The sequence below is a fragment of the Rana temporaria genome, chromosome 6 (genome assembly GCF_905171775.1).
Source record: "Rana temporaria chromosome 6, aRanTem1.1, whole genome shotgun sequence".
Lineage (NCBI taxonomy): Eukaryota > Metazoa > Chordata > Amphibia > Anura > Ranidae > Rana > Rana temporaria.
In genome coordinates, this window is record NC_053494.1 from 4138744 (window position 1) to 4166237 (window position 27494).

Sequence of the window (27494 nt, forward strand, 5' to 3'; positions counted from 1 at the left end):
AGAAGGGAGCAGATCAAGTAAAATATCAAAATAATAATATATTTCATTTAACCACTTCCCGACCGCCGCACGCCGATGTACGTCGGCAGAATGGCATGGGCAGGCAGATTGACATACGTGTATGTCCCTGCCTTGCCGCGGGTGGGGGGCTCCATTGAACCCCCCCGGTGCCTGCGGCGGTCGGTATTGCTCCAGGAGCGATCCGTGATGAGGGGGTGGCCATTGATTTCTGGCCACCCCTCGCGATCGCTTCTGGCGAATACGATGTTTCCCCTGCCTGTATAGTGTAAACACAGGCAGGAGGAAGTGATGTCATGCTCCTCAAGGCGGTCCTTTTGACCGGAGCTCAATGAGAGAAGACATCCACAGTAAGTTGCACAGCAGCACACTAACACCAGGCACACGTAGGCACACAAATCACCCCCCAGTCACCCCCCAGATCACCCCCTACACCCCCCAGTCACAATGTCTGAAAACTGTCAACAAACTGGCAGGTGGATCAAGCTTGCCTTTCTTTTTATACAAAGCCGTGGGTTCTGCATCATTATAACCTTGGGCACTGTGTGGATCAGCCTCTGACATCCTAAAAACCAATGAGGTCATCGATTGATAAGCAGTACATCAGGCGTCTGTCCTTATTTGCCCCTTCCCCGTCCCTCTCCATCAGCACTGGGTTCACATTAGTAAGTTATGCAGTGGTGGCTGGTGTTTTATATGGGGGGGGCAGCAAACAAAGCAACCAGGAACTTACGTCCCCAGTCGGTCAAGGTCAGTCACGGGCGGCAACCCCCCCATTGGGTCGGGCAAGTAGGTCAGGGCCTGAACTTACCCCATCTCACAGACAGCGCTCCAGGAGGTGGCCAATGGTGGGCGATGACTTCGCTCCAGGCAGTGGATTCCTCCTGGGAAGCCAGGATAGCTTCCCTGTGTCTCCTCCCTCCTTCTCCTCATGGCCAATCTGATCGGATCTCCTTTCGGGCAATCGGGTGATGGGTCAATCAGGACCCACTTCCTGATTGGCTGGCAGCAGGGGTCAAGTCCTGGAGAAAAAAGTGTGGGAACTCCCAACCAAGATCCACTCCCCCACCAAAAAAAGGATTGGCTGGGCGGCTCGGCTGCTCTAGTCCTGCAAAGGGAACTGCGTTCCTGCTGTGAAAAAAGTGCAGGAACTCAGTTCCCACGCGTTCCCGCAGGACTTGAGCCCTGGCTGGCAGGAGAATCAGTGTGACAATAGCAAATATTCATTTACAAAACTAGGTGGGGCTTAGGCGCAGTGCTCTGCGCCCCGAGCCCACCCTAATTTAAAGCCTATTAGAGCATCTGGCTCTGATCACATGCTTCAAAAAGAAAAAAAATCCCCCATTGTAATCCATGCATCCATGCATCCAATTTTCTTACCTGTGTACAAATACTGGAAATATGAAATCAGAGGTTGTCATGGATTTCTCAGCTCTAGTTATCCGGTCCATAAGCTCAAATCTTTCAGCCCATTGAACCTTACCCAGGGGAAGCAGATTGCCTGAAAAAAGTTTGAGAGTCAGATAGATAGATAGATAGATAGATAGATAGATAGATAGATAGATAGATAGATAGATAGATAGATAGAAGGAAGAACGGAGAAATGCTAATGTAAACAAGCATTTCCCAGTTCTACCTAGTGACAAGACACTGATCACAGTTCCCTGTAATCGGGAGCGGTTATCAGTGTCGTGTCACACGTAGCCCACCCCCCCTACAGTTAGAACACATCCCTAGGACACACTTAACCCCTTCAGTGCCCCCTACTGGTTAACCCCTTCACTGCCAGTGTAATTTTTACAGCACTGATTGCTGTATAAATTACAATGGTCCCAAAATGGCGCCAAAAGTGTCCGATGTGTCCGCCATGATGTCGCACTCATGATAAAAATCGCAGATCGCCGCCATTACTAGTAAAAAAAAAATATTAATAAAAATGCCATAAATCTATTCCCTATTTTGTAAACGCTATAACTTTTGCGCAAACCAATCAATAAATGCTTATTGCGATTTTTTTTTACCAAAAATATGTAGAAGAATACGTATCGGCCTAAACTGAGAAAAAAAATATTTTTTATATATTTTTGGGGAATATTTATTGTAGCAAAAACTAAAAAATAAAGTTTTTTTTTTCAAAATTGTCGCTATTTTTTTGTTTATAGGGCAAAAAATAAAAACCGCAGAGGTGATCAAATACCACCAAAAGAAAGCTCTATTTGTGGGGAAAAAAGGACACCAACTTTTTATGAGAGCCACGTCGCACAACCGCGCAATTGTCAGTTAAAACGACGCAGTGCCGAATCGCAAAAAAGTGCTCTGGTCTTTGGCCAGCCAAATGGTCCGGGGCTGAAGTGGTTCAGGGCTTTATTTCTGAGTTGCTACCTTGTCCAGCCTTGCAAATCTCTTTGTTTTGTTTGCAGCAGGACTGGCAGTGACAAAGTGGTTAAAGAGACACTAAAGGTTCATGTTTTTTCACCTTAATGCATCCTATGCACCCCCCAGCCCCCCTGTTTTACTTACCTGAGCCCGTTCACCTGCTGCACTCGCCCCCGACGTCCTCTTCGCCGCTCAGCCTGTTCGTTGATTGGCTAGAGTGGATGGATTGAAAGCAGCGCAGCCATTGGCTCCCTTTGCTGTTAATCACATCCAATGACGCAGTGCGCCGGGGGGGTGGGGGGGCGGGGCCGTGTGATACAGTGAGCCGCCGGCTGTATCACGGGAGCGTGCCCGCAAGAACTTACCACCACGCTCGCTCGCTCGCATGAAGGTGTTTAGTTCTTGCGGGGAGGAGCCGAGACAGCCGCTGAGGGACCCCAGAAGATCAGGTTCGGGGCCACTCTGTGCAAAACGAGCCGCACAATGGAGGTAAGTATGACATGTTTGTTATTATTTATTTATTTTATTTCCCTTTACAACCCCTTTAAGAGACTAGGCAAGTGTGAAGGTGACTGTCCCCTCTGGTTATGGCATTATTATGTCATCTTTCGCGGTAAATTTATTGAGCCATTGTGTAGAATGCTCCTTTATAATGTCACCCAATCACCACAGTTTCAATGTGTTTTGCATAATTCTGGCACTCACCAAGCTGAGCAAAGATCTCTCCCGTCTCGTATCCGTCCATTTTCGCCAGTCCTCGGTTATCCACCAGTGTGATGTTTCTTGTGAGATTATATGGGATTCGTTCCACTGTTCTGCCCCCATAGTCCTCTTTAGCTTTGGCCCAGTTCTGATATTCTCCGTCCTCCAGGACATACATACAAGTGTTGATGAAGGCAGATTTCCCATGACCTAAAAATCCGAAGAGCTGGATGAGGATTCTCTGGAAACCCTGATTGCCCTTTTTACATTTGTCCAAGCTAAAGCTATGAATGTAACTTCTGAGCTCCTCTATGTCCATATCTGACCATATGCCTTCTCTTCAAGTGATTTCCTTGAACTACGAGCTGCTGGTATACAGTCCAGGTCCTAATGAGTTTATTGTACAGAAAAATTATGTTTTGCCAACTAGAGCAAAATGTTCTACTTGTTTACAACAGGCAGATATGCAGAGAAATAACGACACCTTATTTCCTTATTACCTGTAATAATAATAAAATAGTTATTTTTTCAATACATTATACCTTTTTGGTCTATACTTTGTTACTTAGCCACTTAGGCCCGGATTCACAAAGCACTTGCACCGACGTATCTTAACCACTTAAGCCCCGGACCTTTAGGCAGCTTAATGCCCAGGCCAGGTTTTGCGATTCGGCACTGCGTCGCTTTACCAGACAATTGCGCGGTCGTGCGACGTGGCTCCCAAACAAAATTGGCGTCCTTTTTTCCCCACAAATAGAGATTTCTTTTGGTGGTATTTGATCACCTCTGCGGTTTTAATTTTTTGCGCTATAAACAAAAATAAAGCGTCAATTTTGAAAAAAATGCAATATTTTTTACTTTTTGTTATAATAAATATACCCCAAAAACATATATACATTTTTTTCCCTCAGTTTAGGCCGATATGTATTCTTCTACCTATTTTTGGTAAAAAAAAGTCGCAATAAGTGTTTATCGATTGGTTTGCGCAAAATTTATAGCGTTTACAAAATAGGGGATAGTTTTATTGCATTTTTATAAAATTATTTTTTTTTACTACTAATGGCGGCGATCAGCGATTTTTTTCGTGACTGCGAAATTATGGCGGACACTTCGGACAATTTTGACACATTTCTGGGACCATTGTCATTTTCACAGCAAAAAATGCATTTAAATTGCATTGTTTATTGTGAAAATGACAGTTGCAGTTTGGGAGTTAACCACAGGGGGCGCTGTAGGATTTAGTGTTCACCTAGTGTGTGTTTACAACTGTAGGGGGTGTGGCTGTAGGACTGACGTCATCGATCGAGTCTCCCTTATATAAGGGATCACTCGATCGATACGCCGCCATAGTGAAGCACGGGGAAGCTGTGTTTACATACGGCTCTCACTGTTCTTCAGCTCCGGGGAGCGATCGCGACAGAGTGGCTATAAACAAATAGCCGCGCCGTCGTCCCGGATCGCTCCCCGAGGGAACCCGACCGCCGCATGTAGCGGGGGGGGTCCCGATCGGACCCAGGACCCGCGGAAAGGCAAGGACGTACCTGTATGCCCATTTGCCTGTACGTGCCATTCTGTGGACGTACATATACATGCGGCGGTCGGGAAGTGGTTAAGATACTCCGTCGTAAGTACAAATTTGCGCCGTCGTATCTATGCGCCGACCCACAAACTAAGATACGTCTTAAAATAGGCTTCATCCCACCGACGTAACTTGCCTACGCCGACGTATGGTGGGCGCATATTTACTCTGGGCACATTTGCCGCTCCCATTGATTTTCAATTCACATATGCAAATGAGGGAGATACGCCGGATCACGAACGTACGTCCGTCCGACGCAGGCTACGACTTGTGCGTGTAAGTTGTACGTCCGGCGTAAAGTTATTCCCCATATATGAGGCGCAATCCATGCAAAGGTATGTACCAGGGAACACAAGCCGTCGTATTTTACGTCGTTTACGTTGGATGTGAATATGGCTGGGCGTACGTTACGTTCACGCCGTAGGCAGTGATTCGACGTATCTTAGGCAGTTGTTCCGACGAGATTCTGAGCATGCTCACTGGGATGCGTCGTTCATTATACGTATCTGTCTGAGACTCAGACCATAATTTGCATGGGGTTACGCCTCATTTGCATTGCTCACGCCCACTTCCACATACGCCGGCTTACGCCTAGGAAACCCAGCGCAGATTTGGCAGAACTGGCTTTGTGAATCCAGTGCTTGCCTCTCTGCGCTGCTTTGGCGTAGCGTATAAAAGATACGCTACGGTGGCATAAATATGCGCCGATGTATGTGAATCCGGGCCTTAGTCTTTCCAACCCAAAGTCCCAACCGAGGAAACGCACCCTTCGGGGTGTACATCTATAATATGTAATAATATGTAAAGCTTTAAAGTGATTGTAAGTCTTCATCTTTTTTTTTGTTATAACAAATATGTCATACTTACCTCCACTGTGCACCTCGTCTTCTGCGGTTCCCAGGCGGCTCTCGCGGCTCCTCCTCTTAGAGATAACCCCCTAGGCGAAGCGCTCCCCTGGGGGGGTTTACCTTGCGGGGTGCGCTCCCGAGTCCAGCATTTGCGTCCATAGACACGAATGCCGGACTCAGCCCCGCCCCCCGGAGCACGCGTCATTGGATTTTAAATGACAGCAGTGGGAGCCAATGGCTGTGCTGCTGTCAATCTATCCTATCAAGAGCCAGGACCCCGTGCAGAGAGGGAGAGCGTGTCTCCGCAGAAGTTTTTTCACCTAAAGGTTTGTGAAAAAACACAAACCTTTACAACCCCCTTTAAACTCTAATTAACCCTTTAAACTCTAAGGCCGCGTACACACACTCGGTTAAACCGATGAGAATGGTCTGATGGACCGTTTTCATCGGACCAAACCGATTGTGTGTGGGCCCCATGGGTTATTTATCCATAGGTTAAAAAAAGCAATCTTGTTTTAAATTTAACCGATGGATTCCTAACCGATAGAAAAAAAAACGATCGTTAGTGGGCACGTCCATCGGTTAAAAATCCACGCATGCTCAGAATCAAGTCGACGCATGCTTGGAAGCATTGAACTTCATTTTTCTCAGCACGTCGTTGTGTTTTACGTCACCGCGTGCTGACACGATCGTTTTTTTTACCTATGGTGTGTGAGTGCGACTGACCATCAGTCAGCTTCATCGGTTAACCGATGAAAACGGTCCATAAGACCGGTCTCATCGGTTTGATCGATCGTGTGTACGCGGCATTAGGGGGTTATTTACTAAAAGACATTGATTTGCAATGATGAGGTGGCAGTGATGGGCACTGGTAAGCTGCACAGATGGGTACTGATGAGAAGGCACTGATGTAGCTGCACTGAAGAGGCTGCGCTAATAAGGCAGCACTGATGGGCACTGATACGCTGAACTTATGGACACTGATTGGCACTGATAGGATTGCTCTGACAATCAAGGTACTAATGATCAGTGCCCTGATTATCAGTGTGGACGTGCCCTGTCACAGGATAGACAGTTATAGGCTTTTGTTTCCTTACACAGTGACGGAACTGAGGAAAGGAAATGCTAATCACATGGTAATAGGGTGACCACATTTCCAAACTACCATTCAGGGACACCCTCCCTTCCGAAAAATCAGCTTGTGCTGTAACGAATCACAGCACAGTGACTGGACACAAGAGGCGGGATTTATGTTTCTCCAATCACAAGCAGGGGGCGGGGATTGTGCTCCTCCAGGCATCCCCGGTCAGGACAAGTACTGTCAGTGAGTAAAGCGGTGATGTGGCGGCCTTTTTTGGGGGAATCAGATTGGCCCGGGGGGGGAGGGGGGGGCTGTGTCAGTTTCATTCCAGGACACTGTATTGTCCTGGAATGAATGTGACGGGGACAGACCTGCAAAATGCGGGACTGTCCCGGGCAATCCGGGACACATGGTCACCCTACATGGTAAAGGCCTAATGGGATTGGCCCTTTACCACATTCTGTGATCTGCTGTGTCCAGCTTCTTTTTAGTAAAAGAAAGGTTTTATAGAAAAAATGTGTAGACTTCTGACCGTGTCTAAGTTCCCTCATGTTGCTTTATCACTGCCGTGTTCTCCTGGTCTACTTCTGAATATTGGAGTCTTCAGACAATCTTCTCCATTAGCCCGCTGCAAATTGATTTGGCACCTAGTCCTAGCACACAACCCAGCCCAGTGTACAACAAAGTTGAAACAGAATGGGGAAAATACCATTTAAGATTTCGTTTAACGTTCTATACCAGGGGGTGTCACACTCAATTTCATGGTGGGCCGCATCAGCATTATGATTGTCCTCAAAAGGGTCGGTTGTATCTGTAAGATTAGATGTCCAGCGCATCCCCTCCCCCTTACATTCGATGTTAAGAGACAATCCACCATCAGAAGTTGAGTTCCCCACCATGGGCGTCCGCTAAAAAAAAATTCAGGGGGGGGGGGCGCACTTCGGCAGCGGCGATACACAGTCGCATTTTACCCTTTCACCGACCGCTAGCCGGGGTTAAAAGCACCCCCCCCCCCCAAATGTAAAAACACCCCACTGTGCCCCCTGCATCTTTCAATATCTCTTTGTCACTACTGTGTACGCCCTCTCCACAACTGCACCTCTGGACCCCTTTACATTACACAGCCCCCTGCATCACTGGCCCCCTTTACATTACACAGCATCCCACAGCTCTGGACCCCTTTACATTACACAGCACCCCACAGCTCTGGACCCCTTTACATTACACAGCACCCTGCATCACTGGACCCCTTTACATTACACAGCACCCTGCATCACTGGACCCCTTTACATTACACAGCACCCTGCATCACTGGACCCCTTTACATTACACAGCACCCCACAGCTCTGGACCCCTTTACATTACACAGCACCCCACAGCTCTGGACCCCTTTACATTACACAGCACCCTGCATCACTGGCCCCCTTTACATTACACAGCATCCCACAGCTCTGGACCCCTTTACATTACACAGCACCCCACAGCTCTGGACCCCTTTACATTACACAGCACCCCACAGCTCTGGCCCCCTTTACATTACACAGCACCCCACAGCTCTGGCCCCCTTTACATTACACAGCACCCCACAGCTCTGGCCCCCTTTACATTACACAGCACCCTGCATCACTGGACCCCTTTACATTACACAGCACCCCACAGCTCTGGCCCCCTTTACATTACACAGCACCTCACAGCTCTGGACCCCTTTACATTACACAGCACCCCACAGCTCTGGACCCCTTTACATTACACATCACCTCACAGCTCTGGACCCCTTTACATTACACAGCACCTCGCAGCTCTGGACCCCTTTACATTACACAGCACCTCACAGCTCTGGACCCCTTTACATTACACAGCACCTCGCAGCTCTGGACCCCTTTACATTACACAGCACCTCACAGCTCTGGACCCCTTTACATTACACATCACCTCACAGCTCTGGACCCCTTTACATTACACATCACCTCACAGCTCTGGACCCCTTTACATTACACAGCACCTCGCAGCTCTGGACCCCTTTACATTACACAGCACCCTGCACCTCTGGACCCCTTTACATTACACAGCACCCTGCATCACTGGACCCCTTTACATTACACAGCACCCCACAGCTCTGGACCCCTTTACATTACACATCACCTCACAGCTCTGGACCCCTTTACATTACACAGCACCTCGCAGCTCTGGACCCCTTTACATTACACAGCACCTCACAGCTCTGGACCCCTTTACATTACACAGCACCTCGCAGCTCTGGACCCCTTTACATTACACAGCACCTCACAGCTCTGGACCCCTTTACATTACACAGCACCTCACAGCTCTGGACTCCTTTACATTACACAGCACCCCACAGCTCTGGACCCCTTTACATTACACAGCACCCCACAGCTCTGGACCCCTTTACATTACACATCACCTCACAGCTCTGGACCCCTTTACATTACACAGCACCTCGCAGCTCTGGACCCCTTTACATTACACAGCACCCCTTTCCCTTGACTGAAACACTACACTATATTGACAGTGGCCCGGATTCAGAAAAGAGATACAATAGCGTATCTCCGGATACGCCGTCGTAACTCGGAGTGTGCGGGGTAGTATCTATGCGCCTGATTCATAGAATCAGTTACGCATAAATTTCCATAAGATCCGACCGGCGTAAGTGTCTTACACCGTCGTATCTTAGGCTGCATATTTTTGCTGGCCGCTAGGTGGCGCTTCCGTATATTTACGCGATGAATATGCTAATTAGGTAGAAACGTACGTCCGCCCGGCGCATTTTTTTACGTCGTTTACGTTAGGCTTTTTCCGGCGTAAAGTTACCCCTGCTATATGAGGGGTATCCTATGTTAAGTATGGCCGTCGTTTTGAAATTTGGAAGTTTGCGTAAGTCGTTTGCGAATAGGGCTGTACATAAGTTATGTTCACGTCTAAAGCAATGATGATTTGCGGCGTAATTTCGAGCATGCGCACTAGGATTCTTTCACGAACGGCGCATGCGCCGTTCGTAAAAAAATAGTAAAATACGCGGGTCACATGAAATTTAAATAAAACACGCCCACATCATCCAGATTTGAATTTATTTTTATTTTTTTTGAATAATTCTTTATTTTTATTTTCCGTATATTTCTTCACATCACTTACATATACATTCGACTTCCGTCGAAGACAGTGTACATCACATTTATAGATACAAACAAGACAAGTACAAGGGAGAGAAAAAAAAAAAGCATAGAGATGACTGGTGACCAGATGATCACCAGTCATCTCTATGACCGCGGGAGGCCCGGGCGCGATGTGATGACGTCACACCCGGGTACCCGTAAGTAAACAAACCGCAATTGCGGCTAGTAATAATGAGATCTGTGAATTTTTTTTTTACGATCTCATGCTTTCCAGCCTGGAGGAGAGATGTTGGGGGAGGGGAAGGTCGTATTGACCCCGCATCTCTCCATAAAGAGGACCTGTCACACACCATTCCTATTACAAGGAATGTTTACATACCTTGTAATAGGAATAAAGGCGATCGAAAAACAAATGTGTAAAAAAAAAAAAAAGAAGTAAAAAAAACCCATTAAAACGCCCCTGTCCACGGTAGTTTGCGCTCAGAAGCGAATGCACACGTAAGTCCCGCCCACCTATGTAAACGTCGTTCAAACCACACATGTGAGGTGTTGCCGCGTGCGTTAGAGCGTGTGCAACAATTCCAGCACTATACCTCCTCTGTAACTCTAAACTGGTAACCTGTAAAAATTTTAAAGCATCGCCGATGGAGATTTTTAAGTAACAAAGTTTGGCGCCATTCCATGAGTGTGCGCAATTTTAAAGCGTGACATGTTAGGTATCTATTTACTCGGCGTAACATTATCTTTTACAAAAAAATTGGGCTAACTTTACTGTTTTGTTATTTTTTAATTCATGAAACCATTTTTTTAAAAAAAAAAGGCGTTTGAAAAATTATTGCGCAAATACCGTGCAAGATAAAAAGTTGTAATGACCGCCATTTTATTCCCTAATGTTTGGGGGTTCTGAGTAATTTTCTAGCAAAAGAATGATGATTTGTACATGTAGGAGAGAAGTGCCAGGATAGGCCCGGTATGGAGGTGGGTATAAAAGCCCGGTATTGAAGGGGTTAAGCGGTTCAAAAAAAAGCTTTTGGGAATATTTATTATAGCAAAAAGAAAAACATATATATTTTTTTTTAAATTTACGCTTTTTTTTTGTTCATAGCGCAAAAAATAAAAACCGCAGAGTTGATCAAATACCACCAAAAGACTGCTCTATTTGTGGGGGAAAAAGGACGCCAATTTTGCTTGGATGCCTAGTCGCACGACCGCGCAATTGTCAGTTACAGCAACGCAGCGCCAAATTGTAAAAAGTGCTCTGGTCAGGAAGGGGGTAAAATATTCCCGGGGTTGAAGCTGTTAATACAGAGAATCGCTATTTCTGGCAGGACTGTTTGTGGATCCTTCTGGGTGGATTGTATATATTATATGATTCATTTTATTCAGTTTCTGGTGATTGTATAGAAGGTGGTGGAGGATAACTACCTGCTTCTTGGCACTTACAGAATAATTCTATATGTCACTATTTTAGACTTTTATTTATATATGAACTATTTCTTTACATTGCATATTTATTGCACATGATTATGTTGGGTTTATAATAAGCTTTGCGCTTTTTTTTTTCTTTTGTGTATAGTTTTCTGGCTACCCTAGATTCTAAGACCCGGATTCACGTAGAATCGCGCATCTTTGTGCGGGCGTAACGTATCCTATTTACGTTACGCCTCCGCAACTTTGACAGGCAAGTGCCGTATTCTCAAACCAAAGTTGCGGCGGCGTAGCGTAAATAGGCCGGCATAAGCCCGCCTAATTCAAATGTGGTAGATGTGGGCGTGTGTTATGTCAATTTAATGTGACCCCACGTAAATGACGCTTTTTACGAACAGCCCATGCGCCGTCCGTGAAAGTATCCCAGTGCGCATGCTCCAAATTAACCCGCAAGAAGCCAATGCTTTCGACGTGAACGTAAATGACGCCCAGCCCTATTCGCGAACGACTTACGCAAACGACGTAAAACTTGAAAAATTTGACGCTGGGCCGACGTCCATACTTAACAATGGTACGCCTCATCTATGCCTCGTATAGCAGGCGTAACTTTACGCCGGGAAAAGCCTAATGTAAACGGCGTATCTGTACTGCGTCGGCCGGGCGTACGTTCGTGAATTGGCGTATCTAGCTGATTTACATATTTCTAGGCGTAAATCAGCGTACACGCCCCTAGCGGCCAGCGTAAATATGCAGTCAAGATACGACGGGTAAGAGACTTACGCCGGTCGGATCTAATACAAATCTATGCGTAAATTATTCTAAGAATCAGGCGCATAGATACGACGGCTCGGACTCAGAGTTACGACGGCGTATCTGGAGATACGCCGGCGTAACTCGTACGACAATCCGGGCCTAAGGTTATACTCAGCATTTGAATCAACCAAAATCATTATGGATACAGAATAAATGGGCTAATATGTACTGTAGGTAGATAATACAGAAATAAGATGACTGTACAAATGCAATATTTATATATATTTTTTTATTTAATACATTTTTACTGCTTATTTCAAAAACAAAATACTACAAAACAAAACAACTTAAACAAACCTGCACTGGATCCCATTCAGACAATAATCACAACTTTTTGTGATCACTAAAATGCTTTTTATTTATTTTGTTCTTGTCCATATATTTTGATACATTTCACCATTGAGGAAATTTATTTCGGCCAACGATTTGGCAAAATTAAAACTCTGGCCCGGATTCACGTAGCACTTACGCCGACGTATCTCGAGATACGCCGCGTAAGTGCAAATATGCGCCGTCGTATCTGTGCGCCGTGCCCACAAAACTAGATACGCCTGAAAATAGGCTTCCTACGACCGACGTAACTTGCCTACGCCGGCGTATCGTGGGCGCATATTTAGGGTGGGTGCATTTGCCGCTCCCATAGATTTTCTATGCACATATGCAAATGAGGGAGATACGCCGATTCACGAACGTAGTTGCGCCTGGCGCATTATATACGCAGTTTGCGTAGGGCGTACGTCCGGCGTAAAGTTATTCCCCATATTTGAGGCACAACTCATGCAAAGGTATGGACCAGGGAACACAGCCGTTGTATTTTACGTCGTTTAGGTAGTACGTGAATAGGGCTGGGCGTAGGTTACGTTCACGTCGTAGGCAGTGATTCGACGTATCTTAGGGACGTAATTCTGACCATGCGCACAGGGATACGTCCACGGGACGGCGCATGCGCCGTTCGTTTTTCGTATCTTTATGGCGCTCGGCCCATCATTTGCATGGGGTCACGCCTCATTAGCATGGCTCACGCCCACTTCCACCTACGCCGGCTTACGCCTTGGAAACCCAGCGTAGATTTAACAGCGAGTGGGAGCGAGTGCTTTGTGAATACTGTGCTTGCCTCTCTGCGCTGCGCCGGCGTAGCGTATATTCCATACGCTACGCCGGCATAAATATGCGCCGATGTATGTGAATCCGGGCCTCTCAGTTTTACTTTTCTATCCTCCCGATAACAGGCAATCAATAGTTCAAGCCTTTAGCAACATCTCTTGATGGCGACTTCATTTTTTTTTCCGCCCTCGTTGAAGTTTTTCCATCCTCTGCTCATGTTCAAACTGATCTCGCAGTCTCTGCCTTTCAAATTCGGCCTCCAGCTGCCTTATCTTCTCCTCGTGTTCTTTTTGGTCTTTTTGCTTTTGTTTATCTGCCTCTTCCGTTTTAACCCTCATGGTCCGTTCCATGCTGGCGTTCTCCGCGGCTTTCTGCCCCTCTAATTTCTGGATGTGGGCTTCCACCCCCTTGTTGTGAATGTAATTCAGTACAAAGATTTTCCTCTCCGTCATCTCCTTCTGTGGATCTCGTGTATAGTCCACGCGGAATTTAGCGTCCTGGACTACCTCGTATAAAAACTTCATCACGGAGTTGTGGACCTCCATAGATCTGGACTGATTTTTTGGGGTGTAGTTTTCAAGGGAAAACACGTGTTTGGCTCCCATGTCCTTAAACATGGCTTCTGCCCGCTCCAAGTTTCCTTTTGACTTGTGTGTGAGAAGAACGATTGCCTCCACACCTGCATGGAAAAAAGAGAGTGGAAATATCAAGTTGTATCATTTTTTTGTTCCACACAAATAGAGCTTTCTTTTTGTGGTAGTCAATCACCAATTTTTTTTTTTTTTGTGCTATAAATGAAAAGGGTTAAGATTACCTTTAGGGGCAGATCCACAAAGAAAGTACGCCGGCCTATCTACTGATACGCCGGCGTAATTTCAAAATTCCCGCGTCGTATCTTTGTTTTGAATTCTCAAAACAAGATACAACGGCATCTGGGTTAGATCCGACAGGCGGACGTCTTCGTATGCCTTCGGATCTTAGATGCAATTTTTCGGCGTCCGCTAGGTGGCGTTCCCATCGTAATCCGCGTCGAGTATGCAAATTAGCTATTTCCGACGATCCACGAACGTACGAGCGGCCGTCGCACTTTTTTACGTTGTTTCCGTTCGGCATTTTCCGGCGTATAGTTAAAGCTTATATCTGGTGGCGTACTCAATGTTAAGTATGGCCGTCGTTCCCGCGTATCATTTTGAAAATTTTACGTTGTTTGCGTAAGTCGTCCGTGAATGGGACTGGACACCATTTACGTTCACGTCGAAAACAATGACGTCCTTGCGACGTCATTTGGAGCAATGCTCCCTGGGAGTTTTGAAGGACGGGGCATGCGCAGTTCGTTTGGCGCGGGGACGCGCTTCATTTAAATGAAACACGCCCCCTACTCGCCGCATTTGAATTCCGCGCCCTTACGCCGCAAGAGATACACTACGCCGCCGTAACTTACGGCGCAAATTCTTTCAGGATTCAAAGAATTGCAAAGTAAGTTACAGCTGCGTAGCGTATCTCAGATACGCTGTGCCCACACAGATGTATGTGGATCTGCCCCTTAGACTTTAAGGTTTGCATAAGGGAAAGGGTTACCATTAACATTAATATTGTTTTTGGGACCAAAAAAAAAATTCCAGGGTAGAGGATAATGAATACTCCAAATTTTACCCATAAAAGTAGAATTCTGGAATAAATCTAACTAATGTTAAAAATGCTCCATCTCCCCTTCTAATGCCGCGTACACAGCATCAGTTTTCTCGTCTGGAAAACTGTCATGTTTTTTCTCTTGGACGAGAAAACCAACCGTGTGTAGGCTCCCAACGAGAAAACCGACCGTGTGTAGGCTCTCCAGCAGTTTTCCCGACCAGAAAACCCGCTGTGAATCACGACGAGAAAATTTAGAACATGTTCTAACTGTTCTCGTCGCGATTCGCGGCAGTTTTTTCCTCTGCAGTTTCCCCCATAGGGAAACAATGCTAGGGAGCCTACACACGGCCAGTTTTCTCGAACCAAGAGAAAACCTGTGGGGAAAACCGGCCGTGTGTACGTGGGGAAAATGGACCAAGCAGGTCCTCGGATTTCCCGTCTGGTATTTTGGCGGTATTTTCACCGCTGAGAAACTCGATCATGTGTACGCGGCATTACACCCTGCTGACTAACTTGTGTGAGGCCTCGTACACACGACCGAGGAACTCGTCGCAAATGAAACATCGTTTTCCTCGACGAGTTAATTGTCAGGCTTGTGGAGAAATTTGACAAGCTTTCTTTGCGTACACACAGTCAAGACCAAATCTCCTCGTTCTCAAACGCGGTGACGTAGAACACATACACCGGCAGGGGAAGTTCCATTCCACTGGCACAACCCTTGGGGCTGCTTTTGCTAATCTCATGTTACTGCGTGTTAAGTAAAAGTTTGGTGAGAGACGATTCGCGCTTTTCAGACTGTTACAGCGTGACCAATGTGCTATCGCCATTACAAACGCTACTTTTACCGAAGGTGCGCTCCCATCTCGTACTTTATTCTGAGCATGCGCGGGTTTCTAAGCATACACACCAACGTGTTTCTCGTCGAAAACCAGCCCGACGAGGAACACGACAGGGAAATTGAGACTCCCGACGAGGAAAAAGAGAACTTGTTCTCTTTTTTCCTCGTTGAGTTCGTTCCTCGACAGTTTCCTCGATGAAAAGCGTACACACGACCGCTTTCCTCGGCAAAAAAGCTCTCCCACCAAGTTTCTTGATGGAAAACGGTTGTGTGTACGAGGCCTGAGAAAGAAGTACATGCTTACCTATCTTCAGGCTACTCCAGTCTGATCATATGATCCATCTCCCTGTGTCAGCAGCTGCAGGGAAGAGGAGGGAGCGCCCACATCCATTGGAGCTTATGGGTGAAGTCGCTCCTCCCTGAAATTACAGTTCGCCATTGAACACTCACTCTTCTCTCCTGCGTCTGCGACCCCCACTCACCCATTCACTGCCACGGATTGATAGTAACCCCCAAATCTCACTTACCTGTCATCTCTCTGCAAGTCTTTAGAATCTCTTTCAGCTCCTGTTTTTCATCTGGATTTGGAGCATGGCCAATGCTAAAAAGGTGACAAAACCATAGAGAGGGATTTGCATTATTTAAGGCATTGCTTTGAATTTTTCAGATCTATTTATATGTTTTAGTTTTATTTTTGGATTCCATCTTTTTTTGTTGAATGGTTGAAACCCGTCAGTTTTCTTTCTTTTATTTAATGGTTCATACCCCTGTCACTGTTTCTTATTTTTCTTTTTGAATAACTGAAACCCGTCAATGTTTCTTTCTTTCTTGCTATTATTATTATTATTATTATTATTATTATTATTATTATTCAGGATTTACATAGTTACATAGTAGGCGAGGTTGAAAAAAGACACAAGTCCATCAAGTCCCCCTATGTGTGTGATTATATGTCAGTATTACATTGTATATCCCGGTATGTTGTGGTCGTTCAGGTGATTATCCAATCGTTTTTTGAAACCATCGATGCCCCCCGCTGAGACCACCGCCTGTGGAAGGGAATTCCACATCCTTAAGGCTCTTACATTAAAGAACCCTCTACGCAGTTTAAGGTTAAACCTCTTTAATTTTTATATTTTTTATTTTTATTATTTTTATTTATTTTTATTATTATTAATTTGTGGCCACGTATCTTGTTAAACTCCCCTCCGCAAAAAAGTTTTCTCCCTATTGTGGAGTCACCAGTACGGTATTTGTAAATTGAAATCATCTCCCCTCTCATCGTCTCTTCTCCAGAGAGAATAAGTTCAGTGCTCGCAACCTTTCCCCATAACTAATATCCTCCAGTTTATTTATTAGCTTTGTTGCCCTTCTTTGTACTCTCTCCATTTCCAGTACATCCTTCCTGAGGACTGGAGCCCAGAACTGGACGGCATACTCCAGGTGCGCCCGGACCAGAGTCTTGTAGAGCGGGAGAATTATCGTTTTATCTCTGGGTTAAAGTTCATAGGTCAAAGGTCAGTTAGGGTTAGGGTTAGGTTTCGGCTTAGGGTTAGGTTTAGGGCTTAGGGTTAGGGTTCGGCTCAGGGTTAGGGTTAGGGGTTAGGGTTAAGGTTAGAGTTAGGGTTCGGCTCAGGGTTAGGGGTTAGGGTTATTGGTTATGGTTAGGGGTTAGGGTTAGGGTCAGGGTTAGGGGTTAGGGGTTAGGGTTTCCCATTGAAGAATATGGCTAGGACTCAGAAGGCGGGTTCCCAGAGGTCAAAGGTCACAGGGCGTGGCTGACCCACCCCCACCAAGGTGTACCGCCTACCCCAACTAAGTCGGGGAATGAACAAGTCGGGGAATGAACAAGTCGGGGAAATACTGTTTGCTTTGTTAGCAGCAGCTTGGCATTGCATGTCATTGCTGAGCCTATCATCACCTATCATCCTAGATTACCCCAGAGGTTCTCCCCCCAGTGTATAGATTGCATTCATATGTTTGCCACCCAAAGACATTATTTAAAATTGTTCTACATTAAACCTCATTTGCCATGTAGTTGCCCCATTAATTTGTTTTAGATCTTTTACAAGGTTTCCACATCCCGCAGAGAAGTTGTTGTCCTGCTTAGCTTGGTATCGTCCGCAAATACAGAGATTGAACTATTTATCCCATCCTTCAGGTCATTTATGAACAAACTAAATAGGAAGCGGTCCAGGGTCCCTGACCATTCCGAGTACTCCCCATTTATCACCACCCTCGGAACTCGCCCTTGTAGCCTTGTAGTGCCAACAGTTTGTGTGTATATATAAAGGGAGACATTACAGTGACAATACAATTTAATACAAGAGGGTTAGAAAGGCCCTGGTCATGGGAGCTTACATACTTATAAGGAGGGGCTGGTGGAACAAAAGGCAGTAACTGTGAGGGATGAACTGATGGGAGAAATAGAAGATTTGGTTATTAACCAAAGGCACGATAAGCCTCCCTGTAGAGATGAGTTTTCAGGGATCGCCCTAAAAGGGGATAGAGTTGGAGATAGCTGGACAGATTGGGGTAGTGAGTTTAGGTGGATGGGAGAGGGATTGATAGTGTAACAGGCGCCATTGCGCCGCCTGTTCTCTGTAATGGTAGGCGATTTCAGCGCCATAATGCGTTCCATGCTGGAACGCATACGACAGCTTTGTTACTTTACTGTTTCTTTGCTGTACAGAATGATTGTTCGTGTAGTTAATGTGGAGCTCCACCCAAAAGGGGAAGCTCCGCTTGTCTGCTCCCTACCTACTTGATATCTGTTTACCTGCAATGTCTCCATTGTAGGGGCCCCAGAGCATTACTTTGCCCAGGGGCCCATGATGCTATTAAGATGGCCCTGCCTAAACCTCCACAGTTTAGGAGATATTTACAAAAACGACAGGCGCCGATGTCTGCGGCGCTTGCGCCGTAGACAACGGCGAAGGCGCACTTTAGCAACATCGATCATGCCGTTCCTAAAGGAGGCCATGCCGTGACTCGCCGGAGCTGCGATACTCAGTAGTAACCCCCGGGAGAGATGGCGGCCGCCCGAGCGGTGTACAAGGAAGGCTGCAGGGGCTTCGGTCTGAGGTGAGTATTACATAATGTACTATGCTATGCATACTACCCTCTTATGACGTTTTCTTGCAGGTGATTTTTTGTTTTGTTTTGTAAAAGTGGGTTTACTTCCTCTTTAATTGAACAAGCTGAGGTTAGAAGCTGATTGGTTTCTATGAACAAGTGAGCCTGATTTTGCACTCTCCGGTTTTGGTACGTAAATAAACCTGATAATATCTAAAACTAGGACAATTTACAATCTAAAACAAATGTACAGATGCAAAGATGATATCTTCTTACCTGTAGACGAATATGGGGGAAATGAAATCCGATGGCTGCACCAGGGGCTCGGCTTCCACAATTCTATCTGCCAACTTAAACCCCTGGCACCAATCAACCTTCATGTTTAAAGGCATCAGATTTGCTGAAGAAAAAAAACTAAAAATTCAACATTCCAAAAACATTTTAAGCCGCTAAATATACTGATAGGGGCAGATCCTCAAAGAAATTACGCAATGTATCTCTTGATACGCCGCGTAATTTCAAATTTTGCACGTAGTATCTTTGTTTTGGTATCCCCAAAACAAGATACGACGACATCTGTGTTAGATCCGATGGCGTACGAAGACGTAAACCTGTCGGATCTAACACAGATGCAATTTTTCGGCGTCCGCTAGGTGGCGTTCACGTCGTAATCCGCGTCGAGTATGCAAATTAGCTATTTCCGACGATCCACGAACGTACTAGCGGCCATCGCATTCTTTTACGTCGTTTCCGTTCGGCTTTTTCAGGCGTATAGTTAAAGCTGCTATATGGTGGCGTACTCAATGTTAAGTATGGCCTTCGTTCCCGCATCTAATTTTTAAAAATTTACGTCGTTTGCGTAAGTCATCCGTGAATGGGGCTGGACGCCATTTACGTTCATGTCAAAACCAATGACGTCCTTGCGACGTCATTTAGCGCAATGCACGGCGGGAAATTTTAGGGACGGTGCATGCGCAGTTCGTTCGGCGCGGGGACGCGCTTCATTTAAATGAAACACGCCCCCTACCCGCCGCATTTGAATTCCGCGCCCTTACGCCGCAAGAGATACACTATGCCGCCGTAACTTACGGCGCAAATTCATTGAGGATTCAAACCAAAGCCAAGTAAGTTACGGCGGCGTAGCGTTTCTCAGATACGCTGCGCCGGTGCAGATCTTTGTGGATCTGCCCCAGAATATATAAAGCACACATAAGGAGTGATTGTTTTTCCAGTTACCTTGAGGTGGAATTTAAACATCTAGCATTCTATTCGGAGGAAAAACTATTATCACCAAGGATGAGGGTTAGGTTCAAATTGGGATGAATCTCCAGGATTTTCGAAGTTGACGACTTGCCAATTTTTGTTTGAAAAGTTTGCAGGTTCACCATCAAAAGTAAAGAACAGTCTATAATATTTAGTGCATGGCCTTTTCCCTGGTCAGAGGAGTTACAGAAACCAATAGCTTAAAGGAATTGATAACTCCATTTCCTTTCTATAAAAGGCCAAATGCCTAGTACACACGTGCGGGTTTTCCGAAGGGAAAAAAATCAGTCGGAAATCCCGGGGGGGGGGGGGGGCGAGAACCTGCTCGGTAACTTTTCCCCCGTACACACAAGAGGTTTTCCCGACGGGAAAACTCAGATGAGAGCTTTGGCCGCGTGTATGCTCCATCGGAATTTTTCCGATGGAAAAACTGCAAAATACACCATTTTTTTGGCGTAGAAAAGTCCGCCGGGAATCCCGACGGTAAAAAAGAGAGCTGGTTCTCTTTTTTTGTCCGGCGTTTTCTCGTTGGAAAAATTGCGAGGGAGCATACACACGGCCGGGATTCCTGGCCAAAAGATCTCCTTGCAGTTTTCCCGTCGGAAAACATGCTCATGTGTACGAGGCAATACTGGGTTAGCCATTTGTTAGAGCTTATGGGGCAGATCTACTTACCTGCGCGTAATCTTCCGCCGGGCGCCGCGTATCTAAGATACACTACGCCGCCGTAACTTATTTTTTTTTTCGAATCCTCAAAGAATTCGCGCCGTAAGTTGCAGCGGGATTCAAATTGATGTAATGGGGGCGTGTTTTATGTAAATACGTCGTGACCCGAAGTAAACAACGTTTTTTTTAACTGCGCATGCGCCGTCCGTGGGGGTATCCCAGTGCGCATGCTCGGAATTAACCCGGAACAAGCCAATGCTTCCGACGGTGACGTCATTCTACGCAAATCCCTATTCGCGAACGACTTACGCAAACGACGTAAATATTTCAAATTTCTACACGGGAAGGACGGCCATACTTAACATTGAGTACGCCTCATAACAGCAGCTTTAACTAACGACGTAAAAAAATGCGCAGGCCGCTCGTACGTTCGTGGATCGCCGTAACTAGCTAAGTTGCATGCTCGACGCCGAAAAATTGCAGCTTAGATCCGACGGTGTACTAAGACGTACGCCTGTGGGATCTAGCCGAGATGCCGTTGTATCTTGTTTTGAGGATACAAAACAAAGATACGACGCGCAAAATTTGAAATTACGCGGCGTATCAAGAGATACGCCGGCGTAATAGCTTTCTGGATCTGCCCCTATGTATTTTTATCATTTTTATGTTATCATTGATATCAATCATGGAGAACAATCAAATTGTTCTCAATGGCAGATATAGTGAATTCATATTTATTTCCTATAATCATCAATTCCAACTTGTGACCATATTGCGGTATTTTCCTGATATATTTATGGTCGAAAAAACCATCCAAACTGTAGAGAGAATGGCCTACTAACATTGGATTTTGCCCCTTCACTTAGAACGAAAGTACAGTTTTTTTAGGATGAATAGCTCTGTAAATTATTTTTATTAACCCCCCCCCCCCATGTGTCACACTTACCGAGTTGGGCAAATATCTCTCCTTTCTCATGGCTTTTCATAGCAGAACACCCGCGATTGTCCACCAGGATGATGTTTTCCGTCAGCTGGTAGGTGCGCCGGTCCATCGTGTCTCCCCCTTGTGATCCTGACGCCTTCGTATAGTTGTTGTAGGATGAGTTTTCCCACACAATCTTACAGGTGTTAATGAACGAGGACTTGCCGTGCCCGGCATAGCCGAAGACCTGTATCAGGAGTCTCTGGAAGCCCTGGTTACCCAGTTTGCAGTTATGGAAGCTGAAGTCTCGGATGAACTGCCTGGGATCGCTCGTCGGGGACTGAGGCTTGGGCTTATAGCCAGGTAGAGGTGGCCGGAAATTTCCAGACATGTCTGAAGAGCACACAGGAAGGAAAATGCCTCCTTCTAAACCTGACTACACTAAAATCACTGAATGCTCATCTCTTCTCTGATCGTATATCTAGAGTATTCTCTGAGATGGAATTTCCTCGTATGAGCCCCCGCCCAGGTCAATGTGCAAGATTTAATGCAAGACATTTGTTCGCTGGTTATATCCTTATTGCTTCCTATCAGTTCCTTCAGATATACAAAGTGCCTTTACAGCTAATTATTAGGACAGATACAAAAATCACGATTTTTATCATGACTGCGACATTGTGGCGGACACTTTTGACGCTTTTTTGGGACCATTCAGTGCTATAAAAATGCACTGATTACTGTATTAATGACGCTGGCAGGGAAGGGGTTAAACCTTAGGGGGCGATCAAAGGGGTTAAGTGCGTCCTAGGAAGTGATTCTAACTGTAGGGGGAGGGGTCTCACAACAACATGACAGATCTCTGCTCCTGATGACAGGGATCAGTAGATGCCTTGTTTACATAGGCATCTCCCCCGTTCTGTCTCTCCGTGTCAGGATTGCGGGACACCGGCAGACATGGAGTCCGCGGGACCCACTAGCCCCGAAAAATTAAAGGGGACGTACAGGTACGCCCATTTGCCCACCGCTGCCATTCTGCCGACGTATATCGGCGTGCAGCGGTCGGCAAGTGGTTAAAGTGGAGGTTTACCCGGAAATGTACATTTTTAACATTAGATTGAGGCTCATTTTGTGTAGGGGAATCGGGTAGTTTTTTATTTAAATCGAAGCCGTACTTACCATTTTAGAGAGCGATCTTCTCCGCCGCTTCCGGGTATGGGCTTCGGGAGCGGGCGTTCCTATTTGATTGACAGTCTTCCGACAGGCTTCCGACGGTCGCATCTATCGCGTCACGATTTCCTGAAAGTAGCCGAACGTCGGTGCGCAGGCGCCGTATAGAGCCGCACCGACGTTCGGCTTCTTTCGGCTACTCGTGACGCGATGGATGCGACCGTCGGAAGCCTTTCGGAAGCCTGTCAATCAAATAGGAACGCCCAGTCCCGAAGACCCATACCCGGAAGCGACGGAGAAGATCGCTCTCTAAAACGGTAAGTACTGCTAAGGCCCCGTACACACGAGAGGATCTATCCGCTGGAATTTATCCGCGGATCACTTTCAGCGGATAGATCCGCTGGTGTGTACAACCCAGTGGATATTTATCCATGGATATTTTTCGGGCCGATGGTTTTCCAGCGGATCAAAATTTCTTAGCATGCTAAGAAATCGATCCGCTGGAATCTAGTCCAGCGGATTGATCCGATGGTCTGTACAGACTCAGCGGATCAATCCGTCCGAATCCATCCCTCGCATGCGTCGTAATGATTCGACGCATGCGTGGAAGTCCTTATATTACAGCGTCGCGCACGTCGCCGCGTCATCATCGTGGCGACGGCGCGACACGTCACCGCGGAGGGAATTCCACGCGGATTTTGATCTCAAGGTTAGTACAACCATGAGATCAAAATCCACCAATTGGCCTCTCGTGTGTACTAGGTCTTAGACTTAAAAAAAAACACCCGATTCCCCTTCACAAAATGAGCCTCTATCTAATGTTAAAAATTGTTTTTCGGGTGAAATCCCGCTTTAAGAAAAGTTTTTCACTTCTAAGTGAACAATGAGTAAATAATAATAATAATAATAATTATTATTATTCTCTTGTTATTTCTATTATTGATTATTATTGGTGTGTAACTGTGGAGGGACAATAGAGTGTAAGCCCTAAGGAGCGCTGCTGGAGAACCTGAGAAGAGGAGGATGAGGGCAGCTCTGTGTAAAAACCTTGCACAGAGCAGGTAAGTTATCATGTATGTTATTTAATAAAATTCCCTTTACAACCCCTTTAAGATGTGAGGACAAAGCTCAATGACCATATAGCAGATTGTAAACCATTTACTGCAGGATTTTCTGAAGCTTGTTTCCCCCTTCCTGACACATGATGGGACACGGATCAAAGAGTTTCGCAGTTTAAATGAATAAATAAGTTACATTTCCTGTACACAATATCAGCTCCATGGCTTTGGTCTCAGGCAGGTGTTCTGTTTTTTTAGGCCTTGGTGTGTGATGCATTACCTGCTTGATCCGGATATTTGGATGGTGATGGATTCAGTTTGAAGCGATACTAAAGATAAAATGAAAGAGCAAGAAAATCATGTTATGCCTCGTACACACGATCGGTTTTCCCGGTGGTAAAAAGTCCGCTGGGAAAACCAAGGGGAAAACTGAGAACCTGCTTTTTCCCCCTACACACGACCGGGTTTCCCGACAGGAAAACTGCCACGAGAGCTTTGGTCGGGAAACCTGGCTGTGTGTATGCTCCACCGCAGGAAAACTGCCGGGTTAAAAACCACCGGGGATCCCGGCGGGAAAAAAGAAAACATGTTCTCATTTTTTCCGCCGGGATTCCGGGCAGTTTTCCTGCGACGGAGCATACACACGGCCAGTTTTCCCAGCCAAAAGCTGTCATGGCAGTTTCCCCAACGGGAAAACCGGTCGCGTGTACGAGGCATTATACTTACCTGCAAAAACTGCCAGGAAAAAGTCAGTCGGGAATCCCGGCGGGAAAAAAGGGAGCAGGTTCTCTTTTTTTGTCCGTCGGAAAAACTGCGGAGGAGCATACACACTGTCGGGATTCCCGGCCAAAAGCTCTCCTTACCGTTTTTCCGTCGGGGGGAAAAGCGGCCTTGTGTACGAGGCTTTAGATGTGTAATGTCTGGTACCGCATCCTAAGAAATTTGTGTACAAAAACCCTAACTAGAAAATAGAGGACTTTAAAGGAATCACGTATGCATAAAAGATTCTAGCCCGGATTCTCGTAGCACTTAAGCCGACGTATCTATGCGCCATGCCCATAGAACAAGATACGCCTGAAAATAGGCTTCCTACGCCGTCGTATCCTGGGCGCATATTTACGCTGGCCGCAAGGGTCGCTGCCATTGATTTACGATTATTCGAATATGCAAATGAGTGAGATACGCTGATTCACGCACGTACTTGCGCCCGGCGCATTAATATACGCGTTTTACGTAAGGCTTACGTCCGGCGTAAAGTTAAGCCTCATAAAGCAGGTGTAAGTCATGTTAAGGTATGGACCAGGGAACAGCCGTCGTATTTTACGTTGTTTACGTAGTAGTACGTGAATAGGGCTGGGCGTAGATTACGTTCCCGTCGTAGGCAGTGATTCAAGGTATTTTAGGAAGTATTTCCGACGTGATTCTGAGCATGCGCACTGGGATGCGTCCATGGGATGGCGCATGCACCGTTCGTTCGGCCCATCATTTGCATGGGGTCACGGTTCATTTAAATGGATCACGCCCACTTCCACCTACTTTGAATTAGGCGGGCTTACGCCAAAGAATTTACGTTACGCCACCGCAACGTTGGGAGCAAGTGCTTTGTGAATACTGTGCTCGCTGCTCTGCGCAACGTCGGCGTAGCGTATATTCGATACGCTACGCCGGCATAACTATGCGCCGAGGTACGAGAATCCGGGCCTCTATATTTTATTTTAAAAATGTAATTTTTTTTTTTAAATAGGGTTGTAGTTGGGAATTTATTGGGCCCTCACTAATGTAGTTAATATCTCTTGAGATGATAAGAGACGTATTTTTCCTAATAGCAGACATATATTCACCAAACCCCCAGACCATTTGGCTGGCCAAAAACCAGGCAGTTTTTTGCGATTCGGCACTGCGTCCCTTTAACTGACAATTGCGCGGTCGTGCGACGTGGCTCCCAAACAAAATTGGCGTAATTTTTTCCCCCCACAAATAGAGCTTTTTTTTGGTGGTATTTGATCACCTCTGCGGTTTTTATTTTTTGCTACAATTTTGAAAAAATAGCAATATTTTTTACTTTTTGCTATAAAAAATATACCCAATTTTTTCTTAAAAAATATATTTTTTTTCTCAGTTTAGGCCGATACGTATTCTTCTACATATTTTTGGTAAAAAAAATTGCAATAAGCGTTTATCGATCGGTTTGCGCAAAAGTTATAGTGTCTACAAAATAGGGAATGGATGTATGGCATTTTTATTATTATTGTTTTTTTTTTACTAGTAATGGCGGCGATCAGCGATTTTTATCATGACTGCGACATTACGGCGGACACATCGGACACTTTTGGTGCTATTTTGGGACCATTTATGTCTATAAAAATGCACTGATTACTGTGAAAATAACACTGGCAGTGAAGGGGTTAACCACTAGGTGGCGCTGAAGGGGTTAAGTGTGTCCTAGGGAGTGATTCTAACTGTGGGAGGGAGGAGCTACTAGTGACACAACACTGATCACGGCTCCCAATCACAGGGAACAGTAGATCAGTGACATGTCACTTGGCAGAACGGGGAGATGTCTGGTTTAGAACAGGGGAATGCCCTGTTCTGCCTTTGCCGACCACAATCGCGGGCTGCCCAGGAACATCGATTTCCCGTGACCTGCGAAAGGCACTCACGATGCATGCGGCGGGCGTGCGGGTGCGTCCATTTGCCTGCCGTGCTATTGTGTAGACGTTTATGTGTGTGTGCCGGTCGCTATGTGGTTTATACTCATAACAATCACTATGTCCTTTTCCCTTCAGAAAGTTTTTATTAGTGAAGAAGACAATGTTTGACTGCCAGGACTTAGTCTGACTCCAGGGTCTCGTAAAACGCGTGGAGAAAACGTTATTACCACACTACCAGTATTCGCAGAGGTGACTCGTTAAAGCGTCATGCCAGATTTTAGGTTAAACAAATTGTAAACTAGATCAATGTTTGTATAACCCAATGCCACCCAATTTAAACGATCGCCTCCCTCTCATACAATTACCCGGGTAATAAGACTTTTACGGTTGGAGAAAGGAAACACGTGGATTGTGAGACTGTAAAAGCTCGTCCATTCATTGAGTCACATTGAAATCTGAGCGCTTGGCGTGGTATACAGCACTGTGTGCATTAGTGATGAACGTGGGTTCTGCTGAACCTGGAAATAAGCCATCATTCCTGGGCCAATCAGCAGTGGTTGGGACATTAATAGCCCCATGGCTCCAATTACACAACGGGGAGGGGGTGATCATGACATCATTGACCTAATACAGCAACGTGGTTATTTTAGGTCAATGGCATTAAACTAATGTGGCCATATTGGGTCAATGATGTTACAAGAATCCCTATCCCTTTGTGTACATGCAGCTGGGGGTAGATTGAACCCTGTGGCGGCCCATCCATATAGGGCTCAGGGGCGCCACTCCCCTAATCCATGTGTCCGGCCCCTAATCTACATGCAGGGCACCAGAAGCATGGATTCCAATGTAAGGGCATTAGAAGCAAAATCCAGCAGGAGCTCCAGAGTATAAAAGAGAAGAGAGGAGCCTCTAAGTGTAGCAATATGGTTACATTTAATAAAGGTACAACATTTAGAAACTCACATGGTTGATGATTAAAACAGGCACATCTAAGTATGCAGGGATCCGGGGTAAAGCGATCCACATAGATCGTCCCCCGCACCGCCGGCTCTTGCCAAAGTCAGTCTGCAATCGTGATCAGGAAGACTACCCTGCAGTAGAGCGATCTGAAAGTGAGGCTTGAACCGCTCGTGGAAGGGACA

General features: G+C 46.0%; 1 protein-coding gene across 1 annotated transcript; it reads right to left on the reverse strand.

Moving 5' to 3' along the window:
- Window positions 1–13229: 13229 nt before the first annotated feature.
- LOC120942564 lies at window positions 13230–21956 on the reverse strand. Its single transcript, XM_040355543.1, has 4 exons — window positions 21501–21956; window positions 18902–19025; window positions 16078–16151; window positions 13230–13759 (listed from the first exon to the last, which is right to left on the reverse strand). The coding sequence occupies exons 1-4, from the start codon at window positions 21865–21867 to the stop codon at window positions 13251–13253; spliced, it is 1074 nt and encodes a 357-aa protein (XP_040211477.1). The 5' UTR covers window positions 21868–21956; the 3' UTR covers window positions 13230–13250.
- Between the last annotated feature and the right edge of the window lie 5538 nt (window positions 21957–27494).